Consider the following 23,905-nt stretch of genomic DNA (forward strand, 5'->3'; position numbering starts at 1 on the left):
CCACCCCAACACTGAGCATTAATAGAGAGACTCCCCACCCCAACACTGAGCATTAATGGAGGGACTGCCCACCCCAACACTGAGCATTAATGGAGAGACTCCCCACCCCAACACTGAGCATTAATAGAGAGACTCCCCACCCCAACACTGAGCATTAATACAGAGACTCCCCACCCCAACACTGAGCATTAATAGAGAGACTCCCCACCCCAACACTGAGCATTAATGGAGAGACTCCCCACCCCAACACTGAGCATTAATAGAAACATTCCCCACCCCAACACTGAGCATTAATAGAGAGACTGCCCACCCCAACACTGAGCATTAATGGAGAGACACCTCACCCCAACACTGAGCATTAATACAGAGACTCCCCACCCCAACACTGAGCATTAATGGAGAGACTGCCCACCCCAACACTGAGCATTAATGGAGAGACACCTCACCCCAACACTGAGCATTAATAGAGAGACTCACCACCCCAACACTGAGCATTAATGGAGAGACTCCCCACCCCAACACGGAGCATTAATAGAGAGACTCCCCACCCCAACACTGAGCATTAATGGAGAGACTCCCCACCCCAACACTGAGCATTAATAGAGAGACTGCCCACCCCAACACTGAGCATTAATAGAGAGACTCCTCACCCCAACCCTGAGCATTAATAGAGAGACTCCCCACCCCAACACTGAGCATTAATAGAGAGACTCCCCACCCCAACACTGAGCATTAATGGAGAGACTCCCCACCCCAACACTGAGCATTAATGGAGAGACTCCCCACCCCAACACTGAGCATTAATGGAGAGACTCCCCACCCCAACACTGAGCATTAATGGAGAGACTCCCGACCCCAACACTGAGCATTAATGGAGAGACTCCCCACCCCAACACTGAGCATTAATGGAGAGACTCCCCACCCCAACACTGAGCATTAATGGAGAGACTCCCCACCCCAACACTGAGCATTAATGGAGAGACTCCCCACCCCAACACTGAGCATTAATGGAGAGACTCCCCACCCCAACACTGAGCATTAATGGAGAGACTCCTCAACCCATACTGAGCATTATTACAGGGACCCCTCAACCCCATACTGAGCATCAATATCGAGGCACCTCATCACCATACTGAGCATTAATGCAGAGACACCTCACTCCTATACTGTGTATTGATACTGAGAAGCCTCACCTCCATACTGAGCATTAATACAGAGACTCATCACGCCCATTCTAAGCATTAATATAGGGAATCCTCACACCCATACTGAGCATGAATGCAGAGACTCCTCTCCCCCATGCTGAGCATTAAGGCAGAGATTCCTCACCCCATTCTGAGCAATACAGCGACTCCTGTCCCCAAGACTGAGTATTAATACAGAGACTCCTCACATCCACACGGAGCATTAACACAGAGACTCCTCACCCCCATATTGAGCAATAATATCGGGATTCGCACCCCCATATTGAGCATTAATACAGAGATTCCTCACACCCATTCTGAGCATTAATACAGGGACTCCTCAGACCCGTACTGAGCATTAATACAGAGACTCCTCACCCCCATAGTGAGCATTAATATATGGACTCAACACATTATACTGAGCATTAATACAGAGACTGCTCACCCCCATACTGAGCATTAATATAGGGACTCCTAAACCCATTATACTGAGCATTAATACAGAGACTGCTCACCCCCATACTGAGCATTAATATAGGGACTCCTCAACACATTATACTGAGCATTAATACAGAGACTGCTCACCCCCATACTGAGCATTAATATAGGGACTCCTCAACCACATACTGAGCATTAATACAAAGACTGCTCAATCCCACGCTGATCTCAGCTGTCGTGCTGAAGACTTGTGCTCCAGAACTAGCTGCGCCTCCAGCCAAACTGTTCCAGTACAGCTACAACACTGGCATCTACCTGACAATGTGGAAAATTCACAGATCATAGAAGTTTACAACATGGAAACAGGCCCTTCGGCCCAACATGTCCATGTCGCCCAGTTTATACCACTAAGCTGGTCCCAATTGCCTGCACTTGGCCCATATCCCTCTATACCCATCTTACCCATGTAAATGTCCAAATGCTTTTTAAAAGACAAAATTGTACCCGCCTCTACTACTGCCTCTGGCAGCTCGTTCCAGACACTCAACACCCTTTGAGTGAAAAAATTGCCCCTCTGGACCCTTTTGTATCTCTCCCCTCTCACCTTAAATCTATGCCCCCTCGTTATAGACTCCCCTACCTTTGGGAAAAGATTTTGACGATCTACCTTATCTATGCCCCTCATTATTTTATAGACTTCTATAAGATCACCCCTCAACCTCCTACTCTCCAGGGAAAAAAGTCCCAGTCTGTCTAACCTCTCCCGAAAAGTCAAACCATCAAGTCCCGGTAGCATCCTAGTAAATCTTTTCTGCACTCTTTCTAGTTTAATAATATCCTTTCTATAATAGGGTGACCAGAACTGTGCACAGTATTCCAAGTGTGGCCTTACTAATGTCTTGTACAACTTCAACAAGACATCCCAACTCCTGTATTCAATGTTCTGACCAATGAAACCAAGCATGCCGAATGCCTTCTTCACCACCCTATCCACCTGTGACTCCACTTTCAAGGAGCTATGAACCTGTACTCCTAGATCTCTTTGTTCTATAACTCTCCCCAACGCCCTACCATTAACGGAGTAGGTCCTGGCCCGATTCGATCTACCAAAATGCATCACCTCACATTTATCTAAATTAAACTCCATCTGCCATTCATCGGCCCACTGGCTCAATTTATCAAGATCCCGTTGCAATCCTAGATAAACTTCTTCACTGTCCACAATGCCACCAATCTTGGTGTCATCTGCAAACTTACTAACCATGCCTCCTAAATTCTCATCCAAATCATTAATATAAATAACAAATAACAGCGGACCCAGCACCGATCCCTGAGGCACACCGCTGGACACAGGCCTCCAGTTTGAAAAACAACCCTCTACAACCACCCTCTGTCTTCTGTCGTCAATCCAATTTTGTATCCAATTGGCTACCTCACCTTGGATCCCGTGAGATTTAACCTTATGCAACAACCTACCATGCGGTACCTTGTCAAAGGCTTTGCTAAGGTCCATGCAGACCACGTCTACTGCACAGCCCTCATCTATCTTCTTGGTTACCCCTTCAAAAAACTCAATCAAATTCGTGAGACATGATTTTCCTCTCACAAAACCATGCTGACTGTTCCTAATCAGTCCCTGCCTCTCCAAATGCCCGCAGATCCTGTCTCTCAGAATACCCTCTAACAACTTACCCACCACAGATGTCAGGCTCACCGGTCTGTAGTTCCCAGGCTTTTCCCTGCCGCCCTTCTTAAACAAAGGTACAACATTTGCTACCCTCCAATCTTCAGGCACCTCACCTGTAGCTGTTGATGATACAAATATCTCTGCTAGGGGACCCACAATTTCCTCCCTAACCTCCCATAACGTCCTGGGATACATTTCATCAGGTCCTGGAGATTTATCTACCTTGATGTGCGTTAAGACTTCCAGCACCTCCCTCTCTGTAATATGTACACTCCTCAAGACATCACTATTTATTTCCCCAAGTTCCCTAACATCCATGCCTTTCTCAACCGTAAATACCGATGCGAAGTAGTCATTCAGGATCTCACCCAACTCTTGTGGTTCCGCACATAGATGACCTTGTTAATCCGTAAGAGGCCCGACTCTCTCCCCCAGTTACTCTTTTGCCCTTTATGTATTTGTAGAAGCTCTTTGGATTCTCCTTTGCCTGATCTGCCAAAGCAATCTCATGTCCCCTTTTTGCCCTCCTGATTTCTCTCTTAACTCTACTCCGGCAATCTCTATACTCTTCAAGGGATCCACTTGATCCCAGCTGCCTATGCATGTCATATGCCTCCTTCTTCTTTTTGACTAGGGCCTCAATCTCCCGAGTCATCCAAGGTTCCCTACTTCTACCAGCCTTGCCCTTCACTTTATAAGGAATGTGCTTACCCTGAACCCTGGTTAACACACTTTTGAAAGCCTCCCACTTACCAGACGTCCCTTTGCCTGCCAACAGACTCTCCCAATCAACTTCTGAAAGTTCCTGTCCAATACCATCAAAATTGGCCTTTCCCCAATTTGGAATTTTAACTTTTGGGCCAGACCTATCATTCTCCATAGCTATCTTAAAACTAATGGAATTATGATCACTGGTCCCAAAGTGATCCCTCACTAACACTTCTGTCACCTGCCCTTCCTTATTTCCCAAGAGGAGGTCAAGTTTTGCCCCCTCTCTAGTCGGGCCATCCACATACTGAATGAGAAATTCCTCCTGAATACACTCAACAAATTTCTCTCCATCCAAGCCCCTAATGCTATGGCTGTCCCAGTCAATGTTGGGAAAGTTAAAGTCCCCTACTATTACCACCCTATTTTTCTTGCAGCTGTCTGTAATCTCCTTACATATTTGCTCCTCAATTTCCCGTTGACTATTTGGGGGTCTGTAGTACAATCCTATCAAAGTGATCTCTCCCTTCTTATTTTTCAGTTCTACCCATATAGACTCAGTGGGCGAACCCTCGGATATATCCCCTCTCACTACTGCCATGATGTTCTCCCTAATCAAGAACGCAACTCCCCCTCCTCTCTTACCTCCTGCTCTATCTTTCCTATAGCATCTGTACCCTGGAATATTTAGCTGCCAGTCCTGCCCCTCCTTTAGCCATGTTTCAGTAATAGCTATAACAACCCAGTCCCATGTACCCATCCATGCCCTGAGTTCATCTGCCTTGCCCATCAGACTTCTTGCATTGAAATAAATGCAGTTTAATCTGGACTTCCCTTGGTCTTTGCCCTGCTTTCTCAGACCATCTGTCCGGTCATGTTTTGTACACTCTCCCTTACTGCCTTTCGTTTCTGTCACCACTTTACTTCCCACTGACTTCCTGCATCGGTTCCCATCCCCCTGCCACATTAGTTTAAACCCTCCCCAACAGCACTAGCAAACACTCCCCCTGGGACATTGGTTCCAGTCATGCCCAGATGCAGTCCGTCCAATTTGTACTGGTCCCACCTCCCCCAGAACCGGTTCCAATGGCCCAGGAATTTGAATCCCTCCCTCTTGCACCATCTCTCAAGCCATGTATTCATCCTAGCTATCCTGTCATTCCTACTCTGACTAGCCTGTGGCACTGGTAGCAATCCTGAGATTACTACCTTTGAGGTCCTACTTTTTAGTTTAACTCCTATCTCCCTAAATTCAGCTTGTAGGACCTCATCTCATTTTTTACCTATATCGTTGGTACCTATATGCACCACGACAACTGGCTGTTCACCCTCCCCCTCCAGAATGTTCTGCAGCCGCTCCGAGACATCCTTGACCCTTGCACCAGGGAGGCAACATACCATCTTGGAGTCTCGGTTGCGTCCGCAGAAACGCCTGTCTATTCCCCTTACAATCGAGTCCCCTATCACTATAGCTCTGCCACTCTTTTTCCTGCCCTCCTGTGCAGCAGAGCCAGCCACGGTGCCATGAACCTGGCCACTGCCACCGTCCCCTGGTGAGCCATCACCCCCAACAGTACCCAAAACGGTATACCTGTTTGAGAGGGGGATGGCCACTCAAGACAAGTGCCAGGCAATGACCATCTCCAACAAGAGAGAGTCTAACCACCTCCCCTTGACATTCAACGGCATTACCATCGCTGAATCCCCCACCATCAACATCCTGGGGGTCACCATTGACCAGAAACTTAACTGGACCAGCCATATAAATACTGTGGCTACAAGAGCCGGTCAGAGGCTGGGTATTCTGCGGCGAGTGACTCACCTCCTGGCTCCCCAAAGCTTTTCCACCATCCACAAGGCACAAGTCAGGAGTGAGATGGAATACTCTCCACTTGCTTGGATGAGTGCAGCTCCAACAACACTCAAGAAGCTCGACACCATCCAGGACAAAGCAGCCCGCTTGATTGGCACCCCATCCACCACCCTAAACATTCACTCCCTTCACCACCGGCGCACCGTGGCTGCAGTGTGCACCATCCACAGGATGCGCTGCAGCAACTCGCCAAGGCTTCTTCAACAGCACCTCCCATCTTCTGGGTCAAAATCCTGGAACTCCCTCCCTAACAGGACTGTGGGAAAACCTTCACCACATGGACTGCAGCGGTTCAAGAAGGCGGCTCACCACCACCTTCTCAAGGGCAATTAGGGATGGGCAATAAATGCCGGCCTTGCCAGTGATACCCACATCCCATGAACGAATAAAAAAAACCCCACACTGATCATTAGTATAGGGACTCCTCACCCCCACACTGAGCATTAATACAGAGACTCCGCACCCCCATATTGAGCATTAATACAGATTACTCACACCAATTCTGAGCATTAATGTAGGGAATCCTCACACCCACACTGAGCATTAATGCAGAGACTCTTCACACCCATGCTGATCATTAATATATAGAATCCTCACCCCCATACTGAGCATTAGCACAGGGACTCCTCAGACCCATTATGAGCATTAATATATGGACTCCTAACCCCATTATACTGAGCATTAATAGAGAGAACGCTCAACCCCATACTGAGCATGAATACAGACACTCCTCACCCCCATACTGAGCAACAATATAGGGACTACACACCGCCATACTGAGCATTAATACAGAGACCTCCTCATCCCCACACTGAGCATTAATACAGAGACTCCTCACCCCCATACTGAGCAACAATATACAGACTACACACTGCCATACTGAGCATTCATAGGGTCTTATCACCCCAATTCAGAGCATTAATACAGAGTCAGCTCCCCTTTACTAAGTATCAATACACAGATTATATTCATTCGTCGCTCTATGTATTAATATCCTGCTCCGAGTAATAATGCCGCACTCAGAATATTACTATACCACTCAGACTCTTAATAACTGCTCTGAAAATTAATTTCCCACTCTGAGTATTAATATGCCACTCCAAGTATAAATATCTGTTTTGAGAATTTCTCACTCTGTGTATTAATATCTGACTGAGTATTAATGTTCCACTCTGAGTATCAATATGTTCTGAGAATTCATTGCCCACTCTGAGCATTAATATTCCTCTCCGAGTATTAATTTTGAACTCCCTGTATTAATGCTTCGCTCCTAGTATTAATTCTCCCCTCCGAGTATTAATTTCCCACTCCGTGCATTAATGCCCTGCTCCAAGTTTTCATTCCCCTTTCCGAGTATTCATTCCCCGCTCCGAGCGTTCATTCCCCGCTCCGAGCGTTCATTCCCCGCTCTAAATATTAATTTCCTGATTTGAGTATTCATTCCTTGATCTGAGTATTAATTCTCCGCTCTGAGTATTAATGCCCCATTCCAAGTATTAATGGCCCACACTATAATAATGCCCCACTCTGATTATTAATTCTCCACTCCCAGTATTAACGCCCCGCTCCCAGTATCATTGACCTTCTTTGAGTAATAATGCCTCACTCTGAGTATTAATGCTCTGCTCCAATGATTAATGCCCAGCCCCAATTATATATGCTCCACTTCTAGTATAAATGCCGCACTCCAAGTATTAATGCCAGGCTCTGAGTATTAATGTCCCTCGCAGAGTATTAATATTCTCCTTCATGGATTAACGTCCTGCACCAAGTAGTAATGCCTCGTTCTGAGTATTAATGCCACGCCCCAGTATTAATGCCCCATTCCAAGTATCAATGCCTCACTCCGAATATTAATATCCCGCTCTTAATAGTAATATCCTGCTCTTAATAGTAATGCCACGCTCCAGTATTAATACACCCCTCCAATATTAATACCCCGCTTGGAATATTATCTCACACTGAATGTTAATGTCCAGCTCTGAATATTAATGCCCCACTCTGAATATTAATATCTCACTCTGAATATTAATGCCCTGATCTGAGTAATAATGCCCCACTCCATGTATTAATGCAAAGCTGGACGGGAAAATAAACTGTGAGGAGGACACAAAGAGTCTGCAAAGGGATACGGACAGGCTAAGCGAGTGGGCAAAAAGGGGACAGATGGAGTATAATGTGGGGAAATGTGAGATTATTCACTTTGGTAGGAAGAATAGAAAAACAGAATATTTTTTAAATGGTGAGAAATTATTAAATGTTGGGGTTTAGAGAGATTTGGGTGCCCTCGTACAAGAAACACAAGAAGTTAGTATACAGGTACAGTAAGCAATTAGGAAGGCAAATGGCATGTTGGCCTTTATTGCAAGGGGTTGGAGTATAAGAGTAAGGAAGTCTTACTACAATTGTACAGGGATTTTGTGAGACCTCACCTGGAGTATTGTGTACAGGTTTGGTCTCCTTGCCTAAGGAAGGATATACTTGCCTTAGAGGCGGTGCAACAAAGTTCACTAGATTAATTCCTGGGATGAAAGGGTTGTCCTATGAGGAGAGGTTGAGTGGAATGGATAAAGGGGAACCAGTGGACGTAGTGTATTTAGACTTCCAGAAGGCATTCGACAAGGTGCCACATAAAAGATTATTGCTCAAGATAAAGAATCACTGGATTGGGGGTAATATTCTGGCATGGGTGGAGGATTGGTTATCTAACAGGAAGCAGAGAGTTGGGATAAATGGTACATTCTCGGACTGGCAACCAGCAGCCAGTGGTGTTCCGCAGGGGTCGGTGCTGGGTCCCCAACTCTTTACAATCTATATTAACGATTTGGAGGAGGGGACCGAGTGTAACATATCAAAGTTTGCAGATGATACAAAGATGGGAGGGAAAGTAGAGAGTGAGGAGGACATAAAAAACCTACAAGGGGATATAGACAGGCTGGATGAGTGGGCGGAGATTTGGCAGATGCAATACAATATTGGAAAATGTGAGGTTATGCACTTTGGCAGGAAAAATCAGAGAGCAAGTTATTATCTCAATGGCAAGAAACTGGAAAGTACTACAGTACAAAGGGATCTGGGGGTCCTAGTGCAAGAAAATCAAAAAGTTAGTATGCAGGTGCAGCAGGTGATCAAGAAGGCCAACGGAATGTTGGCTTTTATTGCTGGGGGGATAGAATATAAAAACAGGGAGGTATTGCTGCAGTTATATAAGGTATTGGTGAGACCGCACCTGGAATACTGCATACAGTTTTGGTCTCCATACTTAAGAAAAGACATACTTGCTCTCGAGGCAGTACAAAGAAGGTTCACTCGGTTAATACCGGGGATGAGGGGGCGGACACATGAGGAGAGGTTGAGTAGATTGGGACTCTACTCATTGGAGTTCAGAAGACTGAGAGGCGATCTTATTGAAACATATAAGATTGTGAAGGGTCTTGATCGGGTGGATGCGGTAAGGATGTTCCCAAGGATGGGTGAAACCAGAACTAGGGGGCATAATCTTAGAATAAGGGGCTGCTCTTTCAAAACTGAGATGAGGAGAAATTTCTTCACTCAGTGGGTAGTAGGTCTGTGGTATTTGCTGCCCCAGGAAGCTGTGGAAGCTACATCATTAAATAAATTTAAAACACAAATAGACAGTTTCCGAGAAGTAAAGGGAATTAGGGGTTACGGGGAGCGGGCAGGAAATTGGACATGAATTTAGATTTGAGGTTCGGATCAGATCAGCCATGATCTTATTGAATGGCGGAGCAGGCTCGAGGGGCCGATTGGCCTACTCCTGCTCCTATTTCTTATGTTCTTATAATGGGCCTATACTCTCTGGAGTTCAGAAGAATGAGAGGTGATCTCATTGAAACATACAAGATTCTGAGAGGGCTTGACAGGGTAGGTGCGGAGAGGACGTTTCCCCTGGCTAGAGAGTCTAGAACAAGGGGGCATAGTCTCAGGATAAGGGGTCGGCCATTCAAGACTGAGTCAAGGAGAAATTGCTTCACTCAGAGGGTTGTGAATCTTTGGAATTCTCTATCCCAGAGGGCTGTGGAGGCTGAGTTATTGAATATATTCAAGGCTGAGATCGATAGATTTTTGGACTCTCGGGGAATCAAGGGATATGGGGATCGGGTGGGAAAGTGGAGTTGAGATTGAAGATCAGCCATGATCTGATTGAACATAAGAAATAGGAGCAGGAGTAGGCCATACAGCCCCTCGAGCCTGCTCCGCCATTCAATAAGATCATGGTGGATTCAATGGTGGAGCAGGCTCGAGGGGCCACACCGTTCACCTGAGGAAGGAGGAAGCCTCTGAAAGCTTGTGGAATTTAAAATAAATTTGTTGGACTATAACTTGGTGTTGTAAAATTGTTTACAATTGTCAACCCCAGTCCATCACCGGCATCTCCACATCATGCCTATTTCTTACGTTCTTATTCCCCGGTCCGCAAATTATTTCCCTGCTTCGAGTAGTAATGCTCCGCTCCCAGTATTAATACCCCATTTGGATTATTAATTCCCTGTTCCCAGTATTAATACCCTATTCAGAGTGTTACTTCCCTACTTCCAGTATTGATTCCCCACTCCCAGTATTAATGCCCCTCTCCCAATATTAATACCTTATTCAGAGTGTTAATTCCCCACTCCCAGTATTAATGCCCCATTCTGAGTATTAATGCCCCTCTCCCAGTATCAATGGCTCGCTCCCAGTATTAATGCCCAGCTTTTTGTATTAATATCCCTCTCCCAGTATTAATGCCCCATTCTGAGTATTAATGCCCCTCTCCCAGTATTAATGCCCAGCTTTTTGTATTAATATCCCTCTCCCAGTATTAATGCCCCTCTCCCAGTATTAACGCCCCACTCCCAGTGTTAATGCCCAGCTTTTTGTATTAATATCCCTCTCCCAGTATTAATGCCCCTCTCCCAGTATTAATGCCCAGCTTTTTGTATTAATATCCCTCTCCCAGTATTAATGCCCCATTCTGAGTATTAATGCCCCTCTCCCAGTATTAATGCCCAGCTTTTTGTATTAATATCCCTCTCCCAGTATTAACGCCCCACTCCCAGTATTAATGCCCAGCTTTTTGTATTAATATCCCTCTCCCAGTATTAATGCTCCTCTCCCAGTATTAACGCCCCACTCCCAGTATTAATGCCCAGCTTTTTGTATTAATGCCCCTCTCCCAGTATTAATGCCCCTCTCCCAGTATTAATGCCCGTTCTGTGTATTAATACCCGGTCTTACCTCCTTCCTTCCCTGCCGTTTGTTTGGGGACCGGCTGGGACGGGAGCGGGAGCGGGAGGGCTCGGGGCAGGCTCGGGCTCAGGGAGTCCCAGTCCCGGTGGGTCCGGGTCCTGGTCCCGGGCTGATCGCTGGGATCCGGTTGAACGGGAGCCCCGGAGTCCGGAGGGAAGCTGCTGAAAGCGAGCAGGATCGGGAGGATGAGGAGCAGCCTGTCCATGTTGGAGCCGAGCTGAGCTGAGCTGGTGACTGGCTGTCTGAAGCCCCAGGAGACACATTCCAGCCAAACCCCGGCCGGCCTCAGTGCTGTGAGTAATAGGAGTGAAGGCAATCCGAGACTGGGGCAGGTCCCAACACAGAGTATAGTCAGTACAATACACCAATACACTACCCTCTACCCATCCAAACAGCCCAGGGCACTTCACAGGGGCCAGCTGAAGAATGGAGACTGTGCCAAAGGAGATGGTCGGACAGACTTGGTCAAAGAAGGAGGTTTTAAGAAGCGTCTCAAAGGAGGAGCGAGGTAGAGAGGCGGAGAGGTGAGGGAGGGAATTCCAGAGCTGAGGGCCGAGGCAGCTGAAGGCACTCCGCCAATGGTGGAAGAGGTAAGAACTGGAGGAGTGCAGAGATCTCTGAGGGTTGTAGGACTGGAGAAGGTTACAGAGATAGGGAGGGGCGAGACCATAGAGGGATTTAAGAACATAAGAAATAGGAGTAGGAGCAGGAGGAGGCCATTCGGCCCCTCAGGCCTGTTCCACCATTCAATAAGATCATGGCTGATCTTCAACCTCAACTCCACTTTCCCGCCCAATCCTCATGTCCCTTGGGATAGAGTACAAAAATCTATCGATCTCAGCCTTGAACATATTCAACAACCACAGCCTCCTGGGGTAGAGAATTCCAAAGATTCCCAACCCTCTGAGTAAAGAAATTCCTCCTCATCTCAGTCTTAAATGGCCGATCCCTTATCCTGAGACGATGCCCCCTAGTTCTAGACTCTCAAGCCATGGGAAACAATCTCTCAGCATTTACCCTGCAAGCCCCCTCTTAATCTTATATGTTTCAATTAATCACCTCTGATTCTTCTAAACTCCAGAGAGTATAGGCCCATTCTACTCAACTTGTGAATGTCACTCAATTTGAAAACAAGGATGAGAATTTTAAAATCGAGGCATTCCCGGATCGGGAGCCGGTGCAGGTCAGCGAGCACAGGGGTGATTGGTGCGAGTTAGGATAAGGGCAGCAGAGTTTTGATGAGCTCAAGTTTATGGAGGGTGGGAGATGGGAGGCCGGCCAGGAGAGCATTGGAACAGTCCAGTTTGGAGGTAATAAAGGCATGGATGAGGGTTTCAGCAGCAGATGAGCTGAGGCAGGGGGACGCAGAGACGGGCGATGTTACGGAGGTGGAAGTAGGTGGTCTTGATGATGGAGCGGATATGTGGTCAGAAGCTTATCTCAGGGTCAATAGGATGCCACGGTTGCGAACGGTCTGGTTCAGTCTCAGACTGTGTCCAGGGAGAGGGATGGAGTCGGTGACGAGGGAAAGGAGTTTGTAGCGGGGACCAAAGACAATGGCTTCGGCCTTCCCAATATTTAGTTGGAGGAAATTTTTGCTCATCCAGTACTGAATGTCAGACAAGCAATGTGACAGATCCGAGACAGTGTAGGGGTCGAGGAGAATGATGAGGTAGAGCTGGCTGTTGTCAGCGTACATGTGGAATCTGACATTATGTTTTTTGGACGATGTCACTGAGGGGCAGCATGTAGATGAGAAACAGGAGGGGGCCAAGGGTAGATCCTTGGGGGTCTCCAGAGAATGGTGCAGGAGCGGGAAGAGAAGCCATTGGAGGAGATTCTCTGGCTACAACTGGATAGATGAGAATGGAAACAGGCGAGTGCAGTCCCACCCAGCTGGACGATGGAGGAGAGGCGTTGGAGGAGGATGGTGTGGTCAACCGTGTCAAAGACTGGAGACAGGTCGAGAAGGATGAGAAGGGAGAGTTTACCACGGTCACAGTCACATTGGATGCAATTTGTGACTTTGATAAAGTACTGTGGTAGGGTGGAACCTGATTGAAGGGATTCAAACATGGAGGTGCGGGAAAAATGGGCACGGATTTGGGAGACGACAACACGTTCAAGGACTTTGGAGAGGAAAGCGAGGTTGGAGATGGGGCGGTAGTTTGCAAGGACGGAGGGGTCAAGGGTGGGTTTTTTGAGGAGGGGGGTGATGACGGCAGATTTGAAGGGGAGGGGACAGTACCTGAGGAGCGGGAACCATTAACAATATCAGCTAATGGGGGGCCAGTAATGGAAGTTGGATGGTCAGCAGTTTAATGGGAATAGGGTCGAGGGAGCAGGAGGTGGGTCTCGTGGTCAAGATGAGCTCGGAGAGGGCATGAGGGGAGATAGGAGAGAAAGTAGAGAAAGATGTGAGTTCAGGGCGAGGGCAGGGGGGAACCTGAGGGGAAGTTTGGCTTGGTGGGCTAGGGAAAGTGAGGGAAGAGGCAGCTGAATGGATGGTCTCAATCTTGGTGACAAAGAATTCCATGCTGTTGGAGGTGATGCGGCAGGAGAGAGGTGGCAGGAGAGAGGTCGGAGGGGAGAGGTCGGAGGGGAGAGGTCGGAGAGGCCGGGGAGGCCGGGGAGAAGGGTGGAAGGGTCGTGGAGAGGGGGGTTTAAGGAGACGGGTGTTATGATGTTCTCCAGGATGACCCTGGTAGAGTGTGGGAGTGAGTCCTGAGCAGGCGGTTAAACCAGTTCTACACCAGATACTCTGATGTCTGTGACCCTGGGACCTGAGGAGCAAACTGGGAAAACAACCGTGATTAGAGAGAGTAAAGGTTACACCGGGAACACGGGGGGAGTTTTTCAGGGGCGGATTTTTTTTTTATTCGTTCATGGGATGTGGGCGTCGCTGGCGAGGCCGGCATTTATTGCCCATCCCTAATTGCCCTTGAGAAGGTGGTGGTGAGCCGCCTTCTTGAACCCCTGCAGTCCGTGTGGTGACGGTTCTCCCACAATGCTGTTAGGAAGGGAGTTCCAGGATTTTGACCCAGCAACGATGAAGGAACGGCGATATATTTCCAAGTCGGGATGGTGTGTGACTTGGAGGGGAACGTGCAGGTGGTGTTGTTCCCATGTGTCTGCTGCTCTTGTCCTTCTAGGTGGTACAGGGCGCGGGTTTGGGAGGTGCTGTTGAAGAAGCCTTGGCGAGTTGCTGCAGTGCATCCTGTGGATGGTACACACTGCAGCCACTGTGCGCCGGTGGTGAAGGGAGTGAATGTTTAGGGTGGTGGATGGGGTGCCAATCAAGCGGGCTGCTTTATCTTGGATGGTGTCGAGCTTCTTTAGTGTTGTTGGAGCTGCACTCATCCAAGCAAGTGGAGAGTATTCCATCACACTCCTGACTTGTGCCTTGTAGATGGTGGAAAGGCTTTGGGGAGTCAGGAGGTGAGTCACTCGCCGCAGAATACCCAGCCTCTGACCTGCTCTCGTAGCTACAGTATTTATATAGAATCATAGTCATAGAGTCATAGTCATACAGCACGGATAGAGGCCCTTCGGCCCATCGTGTCCGCGCCGGCCATCAGCCCTGTCTACTCTAATCCCATATTCCAGCATTTGGTCCGTAGCCTTGTATGCTATGGTATTTGAAGTGCTCATCCAAATGCTTCTTGAATGTTGTGAGGGTTCCTGCCTCCACAACCCTTTCAGGCAGTGAGTTCCAGACTCCAACCACCCTCTGGGTGAAAAAGTTCTTTCTCAAATCCCCTCTAAACCTCCCGCCTTTTACCTTGAATCTATGTCCCCTTGTTATAGAACCCTCAACGAAGGGAAAAAGCTCCTTAGTATCCATCCTATCTGTGCCCCTCATAATTTTGTACACCTCAATCATGTCCCCCCTCAGCCTCCTCTGCTCCAAGGAAAACAAACCCAATCTGCCCAGTCTCTCTTCATAGCTGAAGCGCTCCAGCCCTGGTAACATCTTGGTGAATCTCCTCTGCACCCTCTCCAAAGTGATCACATCCTTCCTGTAGTGTGGCGACCAGAACTGCACACAGTACTCCAGCTGTGGCCTAACCAGTGTTTTATACAGCTCCATCATAACCTCCTTGCTCTTATATTCTATGCCTTGGCTAATAAAGGCAAGTATCCCATATGCCTTCTTTACCACCTTATCTACCTGTTCCGCCGCCTTCAGGGATCTGTGAACTTGCACACCAAGATCCCTCTGACCCTCTGTCTTGCCTAGGGTCCTCCCATTCATTGTGTATTCCCTTGCCTTGTTAGTCCCTCCAAAGTGCATCACCTCGCACTTTTCCGGGTTAAATTCCATTTGCCACTGTTCCGCCCATCTGACCATCCCATCTATATCGTCCTGCAGACTGAGGCTATCCTCCTCGCTATTTACCACCCTACCAATTTTTGTATCATCAGCGAACTTACTGATCATACCTTTTACATTCATATCCAAGTCGTTAATGTAGACCACAAACAGCAAGGGACCCAGCACCGATCCCTGTGGTACCCCACTGGCCACAGGCTTCCAGTCACAAAAACAACCTTCAACCATCACCCTCTGCCTTCTGCCACTAAGCCAGTTTTGTATCCAAAGTGCCAAGGCACCCTGGATTCCATGGGCTCGTACCTTCTTGACCAGTCTCCTGTGGGGGACTTTATCGAAGGCCTTACTGAAATCCATGTATACCACATCCACTGCGTTACCCTCATCCACACGCCAAGTCACCCCCTCAAAAAATTAAATCAAATTAGTCAGACATGATCTTCCCTTGACAAAGCCATGTTGACTATCCCTGATTAATCCTTGCTTCTCCAAGTGGAGACTAATTTTGTCCTTCAGAATTTTTTCCAATAATTTTCCTACCACTGATGTTAGGCTCACTGGCCTGTAGTTCCCCGGTTTTTCCCTACTCCCCTTCTTGAATAATGGTACTACATTAGCGGTTCTCCAGTCCTCTGGCACATCCCCTGTGGCCAGAGAGGTTCTGAATATATGTGTCAGAGCCTCCGCAATCTCCTCCTTTGCCTTACACAGTAGCCTGGGATACATTTCGTCCGGGCCTGGGGATTTATCCATTTTTAGGCCTGCTAAAACCGCCAATACCTCCTCCCGCTCGATGTTAATATGTTCGAGTATATCACAGTCCCCCTGCCGTATTTCTATGTCTACATCGTCCTTCTCCATAGTGAAAACAGATGCAAAAAATTCATTTAGAACCCCTCCTCCATCTGCCGGCTCCACACACAGATTGCCATTTTTGTCCCTAATGGGCCCTATTTTTTCCCTAGTCATCCTCTTACCCTTAATATACTTATAAAACATCTTAGGATTTTCCTTTATTTTGCTCGCCAATGTTATTTCATGGCCCCTCCTTGATCTCCTAATTTCTTTTTTAAGTATCCCCCTGCACTTTTTGTACTCCTCTCGGGCTTCCTCCGTCTTTAGCCTTTTGTATCTGCCAAAAGCCCTCCTTTTTTTCCTAATCCATTCTCGTATATCCCCTGACATCCAAGGTTCCCTGGAGTTCTTGGAACCACCCTTGACCTTTACGGGAACATGTTGCCATTGTATGGTCTCAATCTCCCTTCTGAAAGACTCCCATTGCTCCGATGCGGATTTTCCTACAAGCAGCTGATCCCAGTCCATTTTGGCCAGATCCTGCCTTATCCTATTAAAATCGGCCTTCCCCCAATTTAGAACCTTTATTTCCGGCCCCTCCCTGTCCTTTTCCATGACCACCTTAAATCTCACCGAATTATGGTCACTCTCACCAAAGTGCTCACCGACTAGCACTTCTTCCACTTGGCCGGCCACATTCCCTAGAATTAGGTCCAGTACCGCCCCCTCTCTTGTAGAACTTTCCACATGCTGGCTCAAAAAGCTCTCCTGGTTGCACGTTAAGAATTTTGTACCCTCTAAGCCTTTTACACTCTGAGTATCCCAGTTAATATTGGGGAAGTTGAAATCCCCCACTATTATTACCCTATTATGGCTGGTCCAGTTAAGTTTCTGGTCAATGGTGACCCCAGGATGTTGATGGTGGGGGAATCGGCGATGGTAATGCCGTTGAATGTCAAGGGGAGGTGGTTGGACTCTCTCTTGTTGGAGATGGTCATTGCCTGGCACACATGTGCAATTTTCCAATCTAGAGTGACAGTTCCTGAATCTAGAGAACTTTGAAAGATTATAGTTAGGGCATCAGCAATGTGCTCACCTACTTCCTTTAAAACCCTGGGATGGAAACCATCCGGTCCTGGGGATTTTTCACTGTTCAGTGCTATTATTTTCTTCATTACTGTTGCTTTACTTCCGTTAATTTTATCGAGTCCCTGTCCTCGATTCAATATTAGTTTTCTTGGGATTTCCGGCATGCTATCCTCTTTTTCTACTGTAAATACTGACACAAAGTGGGTACTGATAGACAGACTGTGTCAGGAAGGGACAGAGCGTACAAACATAACAGTGCACTAGCAAATGGGGCCAGGGTAGGAAAGAATGGTAAAAAGACAAAATTAAAGGTTCTTTATCTGAATGCGCGCAGCATTCGTAATAAGATGGATGAATTGACGGCACAAATAGAAACAAATGGGTATGATCTTGTGGCCATTACAGAGACGTGGTTACAAGGTGACCAAGGTTGGGAGCTAAATATTCAGGGTTATTTAACATTTCGGAAGGATAGGAAAAAAGGTAAAGGTGGTGGGGTAGCTCTGTTAATAAAGGATGAAATTGGTGGTATAGTGAGAAATGATCTTGGCTCAGAAAATCAAGATGTCGAATCAATTTGGGTGGAGGTAAGAAATAGCAAGGGAAAGAAATCACTGGTGGGAGTAGTACATAGGCCCCCTAACAGTAGCTACACTGTCGGGCAAAATATTTTAACTTTCACATCGATTGGACAAATCAAATTGGCAAAAATAGCCCTGAGGAGGAGTTCATCGAGTGTATTCGGGACTGTTTCTTAGACCAATATGTCAGGGAACCAACCAGGGAACAGGCCATTTTGGATCTGGTAATGGGTAACGAAACAGGATTAATTAATGATCTCAAAGTAAAGGATCCCTTGGGAAGCAGTGATCATAACATGATAGAATTTCACATCCAGTTTGAGAGCAAGGATCTTGGGTCTGAAACTACTGTATTAAACTTAAATAAGGGCAATTATAAAGGAATGAGGGCGGAATTGACTAAAGTGGACTGGGTAAACAGATTAGATGGTATGATGGTGGATAAGCAGTGGCAAACATTTAAAAAGATATTTTATGACTCGCAACAAAAATATATCCCTGTGAGGAGGAAAGACACCACAAAAAGGGTGAACCAACCATGGCTAACCAAGGAAGTCAAGGATGGTATCAGGTTAAAAGAAAAAGCATACAACATGGCAAAGATTACTGGTAAGCCTGAAGATTGGGAAAACTTTATAAACCAGCAAAAGATGACTAAAAGAATAATAAAGAGGGAGAAAATAAATTATGAGAGTAAACTAGCAAGAAATATAAAAACTGACAGTAAAAGCTTCTACAAGTACATAAAAAGAAAGAGGGTAACTAAAGTAAACATTGGTCCCTTAGAGGATGAGACTGGGAAAATAATAATGGAAAACAAGGAAATGGCAGAGGAATTGAACAGATATTTTGTATCTGTCTTCACAGTAGAAGACACTAATAATATACCAATAATAGTAGAAAATCAAGGGGCAAAGGGGAGGGAGGAACTAAAAACAATCACTATCACTAGAGAAAAAGTACAAAGTAAACGAATGGGTCTAAAGGCTGACAAGTCCCCTGGACCTGATGACTTGCATCTGAGGGCCTTAAAGGAAGTGGCTACAGAGATAGTGGATGCATTGGTTGTAATCTTCCAGAATTCACTAGATTCTGGAAAGGTCCCAGCGGATTGGAAAACCGCAAACGTAACACCCCGATTCAAGAAGGGAGTGAGACAGAAAGCAGGTAACTATAGACCAGTTAGCCTAACATCTGTCATTGGGAAAATGCTAGAATCCATTATTAAGGAAGTAGTAGCAGGACATTTGGAGACTTGTAATACAATCCAGGAGAGTCAACATGGTTTTATGAAGGGGAAATCATGTCTGACAAATTTATTAGAGTTCTTTGAGGAAGTAACGGGCGGGGTGGATAAAGGGGAACCAATGGATGCAGTATATTTGGATTTCCAAAAGGCATTCGATAAGGTGCCACATAAAAGATTACTGCACAAGAGCTCATGGTGTTGGGGGTAATATACTGGCATGGATGGAGGATTGGCTAAGTAACAGTAAACAAAGAGTCGGGATAAAAGGGTCATTTTCAAAATGTCAATCTGTAACTAGTGGGGTGCCGCAGGGCTCAGTGCTGGGGCCTCAACTATTTACAATATATATCAATGACTTGGATGAAGGAACAGAGTGTCTTGTGGCCAAATTTGCTGATGATACAAAGATAGGTGGAAAAGCAAGTTGCGATGAGGACACAAAGTGTCTGCAAAGGGATATTGACAGGTTAAGTGAATGGGCAAAAATTTGGCAGATGGAATATAATGTGGGAAAATGTGAAGTCATCCACTTTGGGAGGAAAAATAAAAAAGCAAAATATTATTTAAATGGAGAAATACTACAAAATGCTGCGGTACAGAGGGATCTGGGTGTCCTCGTACATGAAACACAAAATGTCAGCAGGTAATCCGGAAGGCAAACAGAATATTGGCCTTTATTTCTAGGGGGATGGAGTATAAAAGCAGGGAAGTCATGCTACAACTGTACAGGGTGCTGGTGAGACCACACCTGGAGTACTGCGTACAGTTCTGGTGCCCTTATTTAAGGAAGGACATACTTGCACTGGGGGCAGTTCAGAGAAGGTTCACTAGGTTGATTCCGGGTACGGAAGGGTTGTCTTATGAGGAAAGATTGAACAGGTTGGGTCCATACTCATTGGAGTTTAGAAGAATGAGAGGAGATCTTATTGAAACATACAAGATTCTGAGGGGACTCGATAGGGTAGATGCTGAGAGGATGTTACCCCTCATGGGGGAATCTAAAACTAGGGGACATAGTCTCAGAATAAGGGGTCGCCTGTTTAAGACAGAAATGAGGAGGAATTTCTTCTCTCAGAGGGTCGTGAATCTTTGGAATTCTTTACCCCAAAAAGCTGTGGAGGCTGAGTCATTGAATACATTCAAGGCTGAGTTAGACAAATTTTTGATCAGCAAGGGAGTCAAAGGATATGGGGAAAGGGCGGGAAAGTGGAGTTGAGGTAAAAATCAGATCAGCCATGATCTCATTAAATGGCAGAGCAGGCTCAAGGGGCTGAATGGCCTATTCCTGCTCCTATCTCTTATTGTCTTATGGTCGTTTTATGGAGAGGGGGAACGACCGACATTGAGGGGAAGAGGGGGAACGACCGACATTGAGGGGAAGAGGGGGAACGACCGACATTGAGGGGAAGAGGGGGAACGACCGACATTGAGGGGAAGAGGGGGAACGACCGACATTGAGGGGAAGAGGGGGAACGACCGACATTGAGGGGAAGAGGGGGAACGACCGACATTGAGGGGAAGAGGGGGAACGACCGACATTGAGGGGAAGAGGGGGAACGACCGACATTGAGGGGAAGAGGGGGAACGACCGACATTGAGGGGAGAGGGGGAACGACCGACATTGAGGGGAGAGGGGGAGAGAGGAAATGAGTGAATTTGAGGGAAGAGGGGAAATGACTGAGATTGAGGGGAGAGAGGAATTACTGAGATTTAGGGGAGAGGGGGAAAGGGGAAATGACTGACATTGAGGGGAGAGGCAGAGAGGGGAATGACTGAGATTGAGGGGAGAGGGGAAGCGATTGAGGAGAGAGAGGGAGACGGGAAATGATTGAGGGGAGGGGGAGATGGGAGTGACTGAGATTGAGGGGAGAGGAGGAGAGGGGGAGAGGGGAAACGACTGAGATTGAGGGGAGAGGAGGAGATGGGAGTGACTGAGATTGAGGGACAGGGGGAGGGAGGAATGAGTGAGATTGAGGGGAGTGCTAAGTCCCATTCACCTGCCCTCGATGACCCACATTGGTTCTCGGTCCCCGAACGCCACCAATTTAACATTCTACACTCACGTCTAACTCAATCCGTTGCCTTGTCCCTCCCTCCTCGAGCCCTCCAACCTCCCTAATCTCTCCATTGGTCTGACAGGTTCTCTCCTCCCCACCGAGCTCCATTCCTTCAGCCCCCGGCTCTGGGCTCACACTCTGGAATTCCCTCCTTAAAACCCACCTCTTTCACCAATAGCTTCTCTTCCTCTGGTTTGACATCCAGTCTTCTTTCTGCCTCGGTGAAGTGCCTTGGGATATTTTTGAAGTTAAAGCACTGTATGAAAGGACCTTGTAAAATCAATGATTAGAGAAGGTCTCCCGACTGGGGACCTGCAATAAATGTGTTCATGCACATCGCAAGAACAAACATTTAAACACAATCCCTGGCGACCCCGCAGGGTCAGACATCGCGCTCTGTGACCCTGGCGACCCCGCAGGGTCAGACATCGCGCTCTGTGACCCTGGAGACCCCGCGCTCTGTGACACTGGTGATATGGGGTGACTGGTGCTGTAGGTGTATTGTGGGGACCTCCCCCTGTGATCCGTTCTCCCCTTATTTTCATGGTGCTCGTGTCCTCCCAATGTGATTGTCCTCCTACACTGGAAATGTCGAGGCCTCGGAGAGCAGGGTTTCCTGGGCTGGGTCAGAAATCTGCACCTGCACTTCCTGTTGGTGGAAGTTTTGAAACTGGCCATTGTCCGTTTAGCGTGTTGAGATGGAAGGGCTCATGTGTTTGACTGAGCAATAATACTGTGGGGGAGGAATTCCTGGAGTGTGTACGTGATGGTTTTCTGGACCAATATGTTGAGGAACCAACTAGAGAACAGGCGATTCTAGACTGGGTATTGTGCAATGAGAAAGGATTAATTAACAATCTTGTTGTGCGGGGTCCCTTAGGGAAGAGTGACCATAACATGATAGAATTCCTCATTAAAATGGAGAGTGAAGTAGTTGAATCCGAAACTAGGGTCCTGAATCTAAATAAAGGAAATTACGAACGTCTGAGGTGTGAGTTGGCTATGATAGATTGGGGAACTTTACTAAAAGGGATGATGGTGGATAGGCAATGGCTAATATTTAAAGAACGTGTGCAGGAATTACAACAATTATTCATTCCTGTCTGGCGCAAAAATAAAACAGGAAAGGTGGCTCAACCGTGGCTTACAAAAGAAATTAGGGATAGTATTAGATCCAAAGAGGAGACATATAAAATTGCCAGAAAAAGCAGCAAGCCTGAGGATTGGGAGCAGTTCAGAATTCAGCAAAGGAGGACAAAGAGATAGATTAAGAGGGGAAAAATAGAGTATGAGAGTAAACTAGCAGGGAACATAAAAACTGACTGTAAAAGCTTCTATAAATATGTCAAGAGAAAAAGATTAGTGAAGACAAATGTAGGTCCCTTACAGTCAGAAATGGGGGAAATTATAATGGGGAACAAAGAAATGGCAGAACAATTAAGCACATACTTTGGTTCTGTCGTCACAAAGGAGGATACAAATAACCTGCCAGAAATGTTCGGGAACCAAGGAAACCAGTATTAGTAAAAAAAAATAGTGCTAGGGAAATTAATGGGGCTAAAGGCTGACAAATCCCCAGGGCCTGATAATCTACATCCCAGAGTACTAAAGGAAGTGGCCCTGGAAATAGTGGATGCATTGGTGATCATCGTCCAAAATTCTAGAGAGTCTGGAACAGGTCCTACAGATTGGAGGGTGGCAAATAAATGTAACCCCACTATTTAAAAAAGGAGGGAGAGAAAAAACAGGGAATTACAGACCAGTTAGCCTAACATCAGTAGTGGGGAAAATGCTCGAGTCTATTATAAAAGATGTGATAACAGAACACTTGGAGGGCATTAACGGGATTGGACAAAGTCAGCATGAGTTTATGAAAGGGAAATCATGCTTAACAAATCTACTGGAGTTTTTTTTTTGAGGATGTAACTCGTAGAATAGATAGGGGAGAACCAGTGGATGTGGTGTACTTGGATTTTCAGAAGGCTTTTGATAAGGTCCCACACAAGAGGTGAGTGTGCAAAATTAAAGCACATGGGATTGGGGGGAATATACTGGCATGGATTGTGAATTGGTTGACAGACAGGAAACAGAGAGTAGGAATAAACGGGTCTTTTTCCAGGTGGCAGGCAGTGACTAGTGGGGTACCGCAGGGATCAGTGCTTGGGCCTGGGCTATTCACAATAGATATCAATGATTTGGATGAGGGAACTAAATGTAACATTTCCAAGTTTGCAGATGTCACAAAGCTGGGGTGGAATGTGAGCTGTGAGGAGGATGCAAAGAGGCTCCAATGTGATTTAGACAAGTTAGGTGAGTGGGCAAGAACATGGCAGATGCAGTATAACGTAGATAAATGTGAGGTTATCCACTTTGGTTGTAAAAAACAGAAAGGCAGATTATTATCTGAATGGTGATAGATTGGGAAAAGGGGAGGTGCAACGAGACCTGGGTGTCCTTGTACACCAGTCGCTGAAAGTGAGCATTCAGGTGCAGCAAGCAGTTGGGAAGGCAAATGGTATGTTGGCCTTCATTACAAGAGGATTTGAGTACAGGAGCAGGGATGTCTTACTGCAGTTATACGGGGCCTTGGTGAGACCACATCAGGAGTATTGTGTGCAGTTTTGGTCTCCTTATCTGAGGAAGGATGTCCTTGCCATGGAG

At 46.7% G+C, this 23,905-nt stretch overlaps 1 protein-coding gene across 1 annotated transcript in view; it reads right to left on the bottom strand.

Moving 5' to 3' along the window:
* The window catches only part of LOC137308160 (probable carboxypeptidase X1), a 105,967-nt gene extending 94,622 nt beyond the window's left edge, over positions 1–11,345 (bottom strand). Inside the window, exon 1 of the mRNA XM_067977056.1 lies at positions 11,129–11,345. Within this exon, the coding sequence (XP_067833157.1) occupies positions 11,129–11,345 (217 nt within the window). The remainder of the gene's footprint in view (positions 1–11,128) is intronic.
* Positions 11,346–23,905: the final 12,560 nt, after the last annotated feature.

The sequence above is a fragment of the Heptranchias perlo genome, chromosome 1, assembly GCF_035084215.1.
Source record: "Heptranchias perlo isolate sHepPer1 chromosome 1, sHepPer1.hap1, whole genome shotgun sequence".
In the NCBI taxonomy this organism is placed as follows: domain Eukaryota; kingdom Metazoa; phylum Chordata; class Chondrichthyes; order Hexanchiformes; family Hexanchidae; genus Heptranchias; species Heptranchias perlo.